The sequence below is a fragment of the Chenopodium quinoa genome, unplaced genomic scaffold (genome assembly GCF_001683475.1).
Source record: "Chenopodium quinoa cultivar QQ74 unplaced genomic scaffold, ASM168347v1, whole genome shotgun sequence".
Classification (NCBI taxonomy): domain Eukaryota; kingdom Viridiplantae; phylum Streptophyta; class Magnoliopsida; order Caryophyllales; family Amaranthaceae; genus Chenopodium; species Chenopodium quinoa.
The window spans coordinates 3,114,261-3,127,939 of record NW_018743977.1 but is presented as its reverse complement, the minus strand read 5'-3'; the positions used below and the strand labels follow the sequence as shown (position 1 = coordinate 3,127,939).

General features: G+C 36.2%; 2 protein-coding genes across 2 annotated transcripts; both read right to left on the bottom strand.

The window, feature by feature from the left end:
* Positions 1-9,333: 9,333 nt before the first annotated feature.
* LOC110689888 (pathogenesis-related protein 1A1-like) lies at positions 9,334-9,822 on the bottom strand. The gene is made up of 2 exons (XM_021866719.1): positions 9,477-9,822; positions 9,334-9,362 (listed from the first exon to the last, which is right to left on the bottom strand). The coding sequence occupies exons 1-2, from the start codon at positions 9,820-9,822 to the stop codon at positions 9,334-9,336; spliced, it is 375 nt and encodes a 124-aa protein (XP_021722411.1).
* A 3,109-nt stretch (positions 9,823-12,931) lies between these two features.
* On the bottom strand, positions 12,932-13,330 carry LOC110689887. The gene has a single exon (XM_021866718.1). The coding sequence runs from the start codon at positions 13,328-13,330 to the stop codon at positions 12,932-12,934; it is 399 nt and encodes a 132-aa protein (XP_021722410.1).
* Between the last annotated feature and the right edge of the window lie 349 nt (positions 13,331-13,679).

Sequence of the window (13,679 nt, the reverse complement as noted above, 5' to 3'; positions counted from 1 at the left end):
CAATGGGCATAATCCACTGTTGATCTAGAGACCTTCCAAATAATGCAAGTAGTGAACGAAGATATAATGTGACGAATTTCATCCAGAACCCAAACAATAGAAATATCTTCCACATGGTGTTCCCAGATCAACTGCGGAACAGAACTGCATTCCCTAGACAACCTAATATTACAAAACCCACTATCCCTAGCATGTCGTAAACCCAACAGACATGCATATAACTCAGGTTGAAGAGCCGAATTGCAGAAACCTGCCTGAGCTCCTCCACCTAAGTACGGAGAAGAAATTACCAGACGAAAAGAACCAGCCTGCACCTGAACGATGATCGCCAGGATCCCAGGCCCCATCAACTACAAGAAAAATATCAGGCGCCGTCCTAGGGGGACCTCGTCCAGTCATACAAATGGAAGAGGAAGAAAAACCCGGAGGAGAAGAAAGCAACCAAATAGAAGAAAGAGCATGAGCCTCAGAGCATTGATCCATCCAACTAGTAGCCAAAGCATAAATAAAAGCTGGCGAATACACCTCCGACCGGAAACGGAGGTTGTTCCTAGTCAACTAAACATCCCAGAATAAACCAAAAATACAATCCAACACACCCCAATTCTTAATGGATCCCAGCTTAGAGACTAATTCCAAAAACCAAACCTCAAACGGTCGATCCAAGTCTAACGGAATGGAAAAAGGCCAAGGATGACAATCCCATAGTCGACGAGTGAACGGACAATCCCGAAAAAGATGAGAACAAGTTTCTTCAGATTGGTGACGAAAACCACACAGAAGATCCACCGGAATCTCTTTCTTATGAAGCAGGACAGCCGTAGGAAGTGCTTTATGTAGCACTTTCCAAGTAAAAAGTTTCCACTTAGGCAAAATGGGAAGGCCACATAACTTCTTCCACCAAGCTTACTATATACTAGGCATGGCAGTCGAAGTAGCAAGTAACTGACTAATTAAATGAGCATAAGCCGATTTGGTAGAAAAGGCACCATCCCTAGTAAATCTCCAGTAAATGAAATCATCAATCTGCATCCGAGGCCTGTCTAACCCCAGAATATTAGCTGCCGTCAAAGGAGGAAACAGTGAACCTTCGTAACATCCCATAGTTGGGAGAGAAAATTAATAAGGTCAGAAACCAATGAAGGACGATTTGCCAATAGAGTCGTGTCCTTAAACTTGACTTCAACCCCAGGAACCCAATTATCATCTAGAATACTGACACGCAGCCCAGAATCGATCTTCCAGGCTATCCCCTGCGAAAGCACTCTAGCCTCTTTGAGTAAGCTCCGGCTACCCCAAGAAGGACGAGAGACTGTAATTGAAGCAGTATAATGTAGAAGCCTAGGGTACTTAACACGTAAAACCCTAGAAACTAAAAGTTGAGGATGCTGCATAAGGGGCCAAGTCTACTTAGCCAATAAAGTAGAGTTAAATAAAGCTTGCAAGGTGACGAATCCCTATACCGCCCAAACCCTTTGAAAGATGGAGGGCTTGAGAATGAACAAGAGCCAAACCCTTAAAGGAATTCCCTGATCTCCACCAAAATCTAGCAAGTAGATTATCAATCCGGTCACAAATAGTAGAAGGAAGCAGAAACACCGAGAGAACATGAGTAAAAGAAGCCACCAACACCAAATTGATAAGAACCAATTTTGCCGCTGTAGAAATCCTCAAGGATGCAAAAGCTGAAAGACGTTGCACAACTTTATCTACCAACGGTTGGAAGGCCTGGCATTTACTCCAGCTTAAGTCCACAGGATGACCCAAATAGGTTCCTAAAGAAGGCCGAGAATGCATTTTCAAAGCAGAACTCAAGTACTGACAATAATCCTCTGGAATATTCGAACTAAACTTCACAAAGGACTTCTAGATATTAATCATTTGACCAGAAACTAAACAAAAGTTATTAATCACCTGATCACAAGCCTCTAGAGAGACACAGAAAAACAGTAAAGCATCATCAGCAAAGAAAAGATGAGAAACATAAGGTGCTCTCCGAGATATCTGCAGCCCTTGAACACATCCCAATCTCTCCGCGCGAGTGATCATGCAAGAGAAAACCTCCAAACATAAAACAAACAGATAAGGAGATAGAGCATCCCCCTGACGAAGGCCACAAGCAGGAAGAATAATCTCAGACGGACTCCCATTAACCAATATCTGGTATGAAACCGTAGAGACACATTGCTTGATAAGACCAATTCAGTATGGAGGAAAGCCAGACAGCTGCAAGACTCGCCATAAAAAATCCCAATTAACCCTATCATAAGCTTTGTTCATATCCAGCTTTAAGGCAGCCGAACAGGTCCTCGTACTAGAAGTATTCATATACGAAAGGATTTCATGAGCTACTAGACTGTTGTCCGACATCAACCGTCCAGGTACAAACGTATTATACGTTCCTAAAATTAGAGAATGCAAAATCTGCCAAAGCCTTGCAGTCATACACTTAGCTATACATTTATATATAACATTATAGAGACCAATAGGCCGGAATTGAGAAGGATGATCCGGTTGGTCCACCTTAGGTAACAACACTAAAAAGGTACGGTTCCACTCCTTCAAAATATAACCATGAGCAAAAAAGTATTGAATCGCAGAGATCACCTGAGGACCCACTTTAGACCAATTAGTTTTAAAGAAAGCCGCCGAAAAGCCATCTGGACCTAGTGATTTATCATTACCAATGTGAAACATAGCATCTCTAATTTCTTTTCCAGAAAAAGGTTGCATAAGTAAACGCTGATCCAAAGCAGAAAAAAATCGAAAATTTAAATCAGACCACCAATCTTCCTGATCCGAAAGAAGAGAATGCTGACAGCAATACAAATCGGAGAAATAATCAACTAACAAGGACTTAATATGCACAGGCTTAAAAACCCAATTATCCAGATTATCAGTCAAACTAAAAGTTTTATTTCAGCGACGACGTTCTTGAACAGAAGATAAGAGTAGGCGCGAATGAGATTCTCCATAAGTATCCCATTTAACTTCGACCATTGCTTCTAGTACAAATACGAGGTTTGGGTTTGTGAAATTTTCTCATCCCTAGTAACAAGAAACCGACTTTGCTCACCATCATTGTCTAGCCTTTGAGCCATAGAAGCCACTAAATCCTATAAATCCCTCCAATCAATACCCCATGACTTTTTATGTTCTACACAACAGTGAAGAAACTTTTGGCGAATACCAACCAATTTTCAGGAGGTAGAAAACATCTGGAATAAAAGCTTGCCACTCTGAGTCAATAATCGAATCCACCTCCTTAAAATCCAAACACCACTTTTCAATCTTATATGGCCTCTTCCGGTCAAGTAAAGGAGCTACTTCTTGCAAAACAATCGCTGCATGGTCCGAGAACAGTATAGGTTAGTGTATAATCGTTGCTTCAGGATGCAAGTCCAACCAAAAGGTAGTTGCATAGCCTTTATCTAATCATTCAAAAGTTGGATTTCCTAGTTGTCCATTGATCCAAGTGAACATCGGACCCGAGTGTGTAATATCAAGTAAACCATTACTAATTTTCCATTCTATAAATTCATGGTGCCCTAGTATAGTAATAGCCCCTCCCACCTTATCCGTCAAATACTCCACTTGATTAAAATCACCTACAAGAACAACATTTGGTGTGTTTTGAAGAATATTCATAATTTCATCCCAAATAGAACTACGCAAAGAAACATGAGGCGAGCTATACACAAATACTACATATCTTATTGCTTGACTCGGGATTACAACTTGACAAAAGATAACATGAGAGGAAACTGAAAGAGGTACAACCAAAATCGGGGCGAACCAAAAAACAACTAAGCCCCCACTAAGCCCTACTGCATCTATCCCACAAAACCTATCAAAAGCTAGTAAAGATAACTTATGTACAACCATATTTACAAAGACTAAAGTTTCCATTAGACCACTTCCAATGCTGGGCAAAAATAATGCTTGCCCAATATCTCTCTACCCACTTTCTCTCTCAACAAATCAGTTTTGCCCATGGGCAATTTTTTTTCACAATTTCTCTCCCAATGGTGAGCAAAAATAATGCTTGCCCACCACTCTCTCTCTCTTACTTTTTCAATACCCCACCATTACTCTCTCTCCTACACAACACTTCTTTATTTATTAATTTTATTTATATTTGTAACAATATTACTCCAAATAAAGAATATGGAGGATTTTTGTCATTTATGAAATTATGCCAAAATATACCAAAATGCATGTCTATTTATAGAGAATTAAATTTTATGACCGTTGGTATTTTTTTTTGTTAATAAATAGAATTTTCAGAAAATCAGATTAATATATATAACCGTTGTGTAACGACTCTATTTTCTGATTGGCTAATTTGCTGCAGCCTGCCACGTGTGGCTATCCCATTCGCTGAAGCTCTGCGCGCGTTAGTCCAGAAATTCCTTTTTTTTTATTCTGATTTAAGTGGGGCTCAGGCTTGCACTGTTCATCATAAATTCTGCCCAAGACTTGGGCATTTTAACACTTTGCCCACAGGCTTTGTCATTTCAGCCCACCATTATAACCCTTATTTCTCCCTTCTTGCTCACAAATATGCCCATGAGCATATTTTTACCCCACCATTGGTAGAGCTCCAAGGAACATAATATCGATCCAAAAAATGCGGACTAAAGAGGAAATATATGGAACTTTAGGGGAGTCTGCTGCTCCAAGCCCCCTACAGTTCCATGCCGCTGTATTCATGGATGAGCAGGTGGCTCAAAACGGGGAACCACCATACCCTCAGATTCAGAAAAGCTGCCACAAGTTCCACCCTCACTACCACCTCTGCGTTTCTTAAAAGGCTTCAAACAAGAAAGAAGGGAGCTACTGTCTTCATCTTCAAGCGGGGAAGTAACCGGTTCCTGAACCATTGCTGCTCTTTTGCCAGGACAAATCTCCTTTACCCAATTCCAAACCCTATCACCCTTTCTTGAAAGCTTCAGACATAGCGGTTTCTTTCCCCTGTTCTTACCATTGGTTGAACCGGAATAAACCGAAGGAGAGAAATGCGGAGAAACAGATTGAGCCGGCGAACAATCCATAGGAACAGGGATATCATCAATCCTAGGTAAAGAAGGCGAACGAGCAGGCTCCACCGGATCCACATTCGGCTATTGATCAAGCTCCATAGATAAACCAAAAGCCCCTGATGAAGAATCAGCGATATACCCAGATTCCTCAGCATTCGATGCCGAAATAGAAGAAGATAAGGTAGGGGAAGGCGAAGGCGAAAGCCTGAACATATTCAAAAAATCCCTCCATAATCGACAAAGAACTCATACCCATCCAATTACTACATCCTGCTCCATAAGGATCCGAAAATACCGAACCCGACGGCCCTAAAGGAGTTGACGTGTCCTCGGTAGAATAATGAGATGTCATTGTGGGATAAAAAGTAACAGGATTTTGATGAAAGATTAGATAAGGTAGCATCACCGTTCCATGAGATTGAAGATGAGAACGACCCATGTGATTACTTTGAAGTTGTTGGTTGGGAATTGGTACATCTTGCCACGTGCCTTGATACCCCTCTCCATGGGAAGAGGTGAATCGGTGGGGAGCACGTGAAGGTTGCTGACGTGGCACTGGCACCACAAACGCTGTTCGTTCAGCCCTAAGAATCCCCTGATTTCGCTTCCAAACTTCATCTTCTTCACTATGGTAACCACCAGGTTGTGGATTTGGAAATAAACCAGGAATCGATCGACCCGGAAAAGCCTTCGACACAGGAGTATCGATAATGCCTGCTCCAAGAATTTGTCTGTCCGATGGGTGTGAATTAGCCGAATACTCCGACGGATGATCATCATCATCATCCCCAAATCGCAATCTCCGGAGTGGGAACGATACCTCGAACAGCATTTGTAAGTAAAGGAACATCCGTTGGACCAAATAGAACAGTTACGAAAGCGACGTTCCAAGTAAAAATTAATGTCATCTTGTTCTTTGTAACACGTAGTTCGACCGTGTACGCCAAAACCGCACTTTTTGCAAAATCTGAATATTCCTTCATATTTAAATCGAACCCACGTAGCTCGATTGCCATAGGTAGGAAAATAATAACCTGGTAATAGGCAAAGAAAGATCTACAAACAATCTGATACGAGGGCGCGAAATAGGAAACTCACCTCGGAGTTCTTCTCTATTGGTGACCTCTCCCACATGTGCTAAAACTGATTCCGCCACCATCGGTGTGGAATACTGAATTGATAAACCTTCAATCGCGACTAGGGGTGGTTATTGGGCGGGTCAGTGCGGGTCATTAGCAAGACGGGTCGGTTGCGGGTCATGATGAATATTTGGCGGGTCAGGGTTGGGTCAGAGTCAATACGGGTCAGGGTCGGGTCAGCGTCAAGGTGAAAATGAAACGGGCAATTAACGGGCCTTTACCCAAATTTAATATGTCTAAAGCATCCTAATTAAACTACGTATGGTGCACATTACTATACACAAATGCCAACTATTTGAGAATTATCTCTGTTCGTCATATGCAAACTCATCATATACAAACTATTCAATTCTTTAAAAAAAATTTAGTTCTTCAAAATTATCATCAAAATTAAAACTCGAAGTCATTTCAACAATCAAATCAACACTAGGACAACATCATAACAACCAAATTTAACACAATTATCAATAAAATATCACAAAATTCTCGAGTTAGAGTTCTAACAAGAATCATTAGCAATCGCAAATAGCAACCAAATTTTAATCCGATTTTTATTCAATAATCCAGCGAAACCACATCAAAATTAAAACTCGAAGTCATTTCAACAATCAAATCAACACTAGGACAACATCATAACAACCAAATTTAACACAATTATCAATAAAATATCACAAAATTCTTGAGTTAGAGTTCTAACAAGAATCATTAGCAATCACAAATAGCAACCAAATTTTAATCCGATTTTTATTCAATAATCCAGCAAAACCACATCAATAATCGCTGATTAAAAAAACAACATCCAGTTTAAATCTAGCTCAAAATCCTCAATAAAATCATCGTTAACAGAGAGATAAGAGAGAGAAGCGTACAACAACAGTTTCTTGAAGAGAAACAGTGAGGATGGAATCAGCGGAGAAGGAGGCATCAGCGGAACTCTGAGTGCGCTTCAATGGAGAACTTTGAGTGCGCTTCAATGGAGGAGAGAGAAAGGTGGGCGGATGAACAGAGGAGAAGAGAGAGAAAATGGAAGTAAGGCTGACCCTAACCATTATTATTGGACTTTTTATTTTAATTCTTAAGCCCTGTCCATTAAAAAATAAGACCCTGTAAAAGCCTTATAAAATAGGACCCTATAAAGGCCCTGTCCATTAAAAAATTAAAGGGTCAAAACTGAAAGTAGAACGTTGACACAGGAAACTGTTAAAGAACTAAGGACTGGCACATAGAGTGTTTATGAGATGAATTGGACCAACATGGTTGATTGCAACATGGAATGGGATTGAGTTATGGAACAAAACATTTTTGAAACTAAATTTTGCAGCAAAAAACTTGTGCACCTGTATTATTGTCTAACTGTGCCAGCTGGCATGTTTGAACGTATAATGACCCTAATTTTTTCATAATTAATTCTAATATGAACATATTGACTTTAGTTCTTTATTAACACTTGTGTGGTCGTATGGACTTAATTCGCAAAAATATTTTTGTAGACCTTTATATTAGTTTTACACGTGCAACCCGACATTATGCTACAAATCTCTAATTTTAACATATTGACCTTTATATTCTTATTGTCCAATATATTAAAACTCTCATCATTAACTATTTAATCTCTTATGATCTTTATTATAACACAATGAACTTTATTTCAACATAATAACAACATTTTTTTTGGAAATAGCGACATTTTTATTACTCCCTCTGTCCCTTAATTAAAAGCCTATTTGGGTTTTTTCACGGAATTTAAGAAAGTTGGTGGAAGTACATAAGTGCATGTGTGGTCAGAGAGAGATAGAGAGGAAAAAAAAAGTGTTTGGGAATAATTGAAGAGAGGGAGAGAGAAAGTGTTGGAAATTGATCTAAAAAATCATCATTAGTACAAAAAAGTGATGACAATTCATCAAAAAGTGGTGAATATTCTCAAATAAGACAACCTTAAAATAGAAATAGGCTCTTAATTTTGGCTCTCCAACCAAAAAGGCATACAGACTCTTAATAAAGAGACGGAGGGAGTAATATAGGGATTTTATTTTAAGATATCAACATTTAAACATAATGATCATAATATTAGTAGTTTAGCCATGGAAAAATAAAAATTGTACAAAAAGATAAACGAGACAAACAAAAAGAAAGAAAACAATTGATACTTTTTAAAGTTGACCTGAATGTGACAACTCCAAACTCATTAAAAAGTCATTAAATTAAGAAAAATTTGTCAATTGCAGCCATTTAAAATTTATATTTTGTAAATTGCAGCCATTTAAAAAAAATTGCAAATTGCAGCCCAAAAGTACTAATAAATTGTAAATTACAACCCAATTAAATTATTTCATCGATTTGTGTGTCGAAAAATGTTTCGTTAAGGTTTTAGGGGCCATGTTATTCCTTAAGGTTCCAAAATGAGCTCGGAGTTGACAAAAAATTAACGTAAGTGCCTCGTTTTCACGGCAAAAAATAGTTGCTCACAAATGGATACATTTTTTATATGTAAAACGAGGCACATATGTTATTTTTTGCAAATTCCGAGCTCAATTTGGGTCCTTAAGAACTAAAATGACCCCTAAAACTTTAACGGAACATTTTTCGGCACATAAATCGATGAAAAATTGAATTGGGTTGAAATTTACAATTTATTAGTACTTTTGGGCTACAATTTTTAAATTTTTTTTTAAACGGCTGCAATTTAAAAATAACCAAACTTTAAATGGCTGCAATTGACAAATTTTCCAATTTAAGGAAAAAACTTATAAGTTTACGCTTTATTAATATATTACACCTCTCATCAACTTTGTTACTCCCTCTGTCTCCTTTTTTTTTGCCCCATTTGACTTTTCACGGTCTTCGAGACGTGATTTAAAACGTAAACATCTTTAGTTCTATAAGCATAAAAATTATAAATTTTTGATATTAATAAAATACACAATTACACGAATCCAACAAAATCCCACATGACTATATTATCTCTTATAAATTAATGGGAATTTGTTATCAAAGTTATGAAAAATTAACCCAAATATTGGCTATGGAGCAAAAAAAAAAAAATAGGGACAAAGGGAGTATCAATCAAATTAAAAAACTCAAAAGCATTTTATTTGATTTAATAAAGCAAGATAATACATGATAATATGATACAAAAACTACATAATGGCTTATTAATAAGGTTTTTCTCCTGGGATGTTTCCTGCAGGATCATAAACACATACAAATAAAGGCCATAAACCGCAAGTAACACTAGCACATCCGAGGCGGACCGATTTACGCCAAACAACTTGTGTATAAGCCGAACAATCTTTACCTTTGGCACATGAATTTGATGGGTAGTTATAATCAGACTTTTGACCAACCCAGCTACCAATCGATTGCCCACTACTCAAGAAACCATAGCCTATACCAAGGTTTATACCATATGGAATCTTTGAACCCAAGTCTGTTGAACAACTAGGTTTCTTGTTAGCAAAGTCTTGAGCATAGGCTTCAAGCTTTTTGTCCCATGTATATGGATCTACCCCGACATCGCGGCGAGCAGCGTTATGGCCATCTAGGAAGATTTTATTGTCACCGGGTTCAATTTGGGATGAACAATGTTTGAATAAGAATGTTATGGTTAAAAGTAAGGCAATCAAAAATAGGAGTGACCTCATTTTTTTTGGGGTGGAATTCATTGGAACTAAATGCCAATGTAATTGCTAGAGGAGGAGCATATGAATAATGTATGTGTTACTTACAATATTTATAGGATAAAATCATTTAATGGGGCAAAATTTGATGTACTATCTTTGGTATGTTATCTCACATGATCTTCTATATAAGGAAATAGATAACTGATGATAAAAAATATTATCTCAATCAATATTTTCTATACTAATAGTGATCTGTCATTGGTATTCATATATATACTGCAGTATCCTTGCTCTTTCAAAAAAAAAAAATAAAAAAATACTGTAGTATCCTTGCTAGGTTCGACTAAAACTATTGAGCTGTTTTGACTTCGTAAATAATACTAGAAATCTATTAACTATTATTAAAACAAAACGTTGTTGATATCATCACTGTTGACATGTTACTCTCATAATAAAAAATTTCCCGCCTAAATGCAAGGATGATGTCTTTTTTTTTTTCTTTTGGAGCTATCATATTTAATAATTTTGAAATTTGAATATTAGAAGCTTCTACATTACAACTACAACCTATCAATTTATCCTTAATAAAAAATAAAATAATTTTAAGTAGCACACTAATAAATAGACTCCTACATTGAAATATGTATTAGACGACGTTGAACAGGTATTATATCATAATTTTGATGAAAATCTAAAATTTTAAAAGTACAGATATTTTTATACAAGGTGCATAATTCTTATTTATATTTATCCATTTTATATAAACTGTGCATCGCACGGATTCCAACCTAGTTAAATAGCTTAAAACAAAATAAGGAGTAAAATATAACAAAAAATAATAAACTTTATCGCCACCATTGTGTTTTATTTGATTGAATTTGATATGCATTTATTAATTTTGGACTTTATTGGCAAAAGTTGTACATTTTTTCAATCACTAAATTATTTAGTGTGTAGCCCCAGCGTTGTACTGGATTGCTACTTTTAAACACAACATTAGTAAAAAAAAAAGAGGACTTAAAGAGAATAATTCACTATTGTCTTGGAATTGTTGAGGTTATTCCACTTTATTCATTTTTTCAGGCTATGGTTAGTTAAAAATATATTTATCTATGTGTATATAAAAATAAATCATAAATTACTTTTGGCTGAGATGGTAAGAAATGTGATCTTATTTATGAGGTTCAATGTTGTGCCGTAATGTTAGTTAAATAATGATGTGACGCAATGCTATTGCAAATCTACCCGTGGGTTCCGGCTCTGATTCCATGAAATTTAATAAGGTACCCTGTTAAAAGAGGAAAGTATAAATAAAATACTTCGTAAATAATTACACTGATTTACGCGTGACTTTATCATCCAATCTTAAATTATACCAAAATAAGGAAAGATAATTTAATGTCTATTTGTATCCCTATAGCATGAACCTTGTTCATTAAAAAAAAATAAAAAATAATAAATAAAGCATTACCCTATATAGAATTAACCTACTACCTAGTACCTACTTACCTACTTGAGGATAGTAAACAGAACGAATATGAACTGAACTTTAAATGTTGTCTTTGTTATTGACTTATTGTTATTCTTTGTTGTGAACTAATTCAATATGTTGCCTTTCTTGTTGTTATTCTTTCTCAATATTAATTTTGTAAGTATGGTTAATGATCTCCACAATTAAGTCTCCTATATCTTGTAATTTAATTCCTCCAATTTTTTGGACTAAACACTTTGAAATTTTCATTATTATCATATTACAAATTGTTTATTTTGGTGATTTTTTCATAAGGTAAAAAATTAGATACGTTGGGTCTTATTAAATTTTTCGCAATTTGTGTTCTTCAAATATCAAATATTTTTAATTTTATGTAATGAAAATTACAGATATTAATGGTTGAGCATATACATACATTTGTAAATGCAAAAATAAAATGTTCATCTAAATAAAAACAAAGGAAGCATTTTTAGTCAAATGCCAATGAAATATTCAAATACATATAGGTTGAAGAGTAAGATATTTTAATCAAAAAATATTAATTTGATTTTAATATTATTGTTACATTCAAATTTAAATTATTTCGGTTACTTAAATAATTATAGGTTTACTCTACTTTTTAATTTGGTTTTATTGATGATATATTTAATTACATCTAAAATTTATATAAAGACTAAATTTTGTAACAACTATATTTACTCGTTGAATTTAGATATTCAGTTTAATGTAAATAGCCGTTTGACTTCAGATTACAATAGCCAGTGATATATAACTCATTTATGATTGGAATATTATGTATTCATTAACTACTCCCTCCGTTTCGTATTGATTGAAACAAAAGGGTGTTCATAATTTTAAGAAAATTTATAGGGTGGGGTCCAAAAGAGAAATTTTTATAATATAAAGTATTGTTGGTTGGAGAGAAAAATAATAAAAAGTACGAGTAGTATAAGTGGGGTTAATAGATTAAAGAAATAATAAAATATTTGTGAAAGTGGGGTTAGTGAGAGAGAGAAATTATAAAATAATGGTGGGTCTTTTCCAAATATAGAAGTGTTGCAATTAATATGAAATGGATGTAAAAGGAAAGTGTTGCGATTAATACGAAACATAGGGAGTAATAAATGAGTGTTGACCTTGATTTAAAACAATTGCCGTAAAAGGATGTTAAAGATCAACACTTAATGACAAAATATTTAATTGAGGGGATATTGATTGCTTGAAGTAAAAAATAGTGTTTTGTTGATTTATTATTGTAAAGGTTGCGCTATCTTCATTGGTGGTGTATAAAATATAATTTGAGCATCTATACTTATATATTAAAAAGCGTTTCTAATAGCTGACATGTGTCACGTGGCACCCTTCATATGTATTAGAAGTATGTCATATCATCTAATCTGCCACATCATTCATTTTACTATAAACATGTTTTTTTTTTAGAGGGAAAGAGAGGGAATCATATTCATTCAATTGAGGACAAATTGTTCATAAGTACATATGGAGCAATGTCACTAGGACAACAATTAGACCAAAGTTGTTCAACACCATACGTAATAACACGAGCTAGATGGTATGCTACAAAATTCCCTTCCCGCTTTACATGAGACCAAGAAATAAAATCAAAGAAAGTGCAAGTATCTAAGACATCGTCAAGCAAGGAGTCCAAGTCCAAGAGATAGGTGGAAGCCTTCGAAGCCTGGATATAACTGTGCTATTATCAGATTCTAGGATGACATTTCTGAGGCCAAATTGCTTCGCCAACCAGACTGCAAATATTGCTGCTTTGCACTCTGCCAATTCAGGGGTCCACTGAGCTTTATACCTTCGAACACCAGCAAAAAGGACCTCTCCCAGTTGGTTGCGAGCTACGGCGCCAAGACCCACCCAGCCATCAATGTTCAGGGCTGCATCATAGTTGATCTTGATGCAACCTTGCGGGGGTGGCTTCCAGATCTTCGAGCTTTTAGGAGGCCTAGGAGCTTTGCACCCATAAATCTTGGCGTTGTATTTATTATAGTCTTCCACAAGGTTGGACATACGCATGAGGAAAACATTGTGTGTGTAGTCTCCTTGTTGTTGAAAATCTTATTGTTACGCCTTTCCCAAATTAACTAGAGGAGAGCAGCACCTCTTTATTGAGTCTTGACATCCTCACAGCCCCAAGCTTCAATAAGATCTTTGAAATCGGGGAAGTCATCAATCTTCACAAGCTTTTCGGAATTGGCTTCAATCCACAGGTCACGGACAGTAGTGCAGTTAATTAAAGAAGACATGGTGTAGGGTCTCACTCTTCGTCAAGCACCAAGGGCAAGAGTCCTCATCCGCCATATGCCTATGCTTTAAAAGAGAGCGAACAGGAACAAAGTTGGTACAAATTCGCCATAGC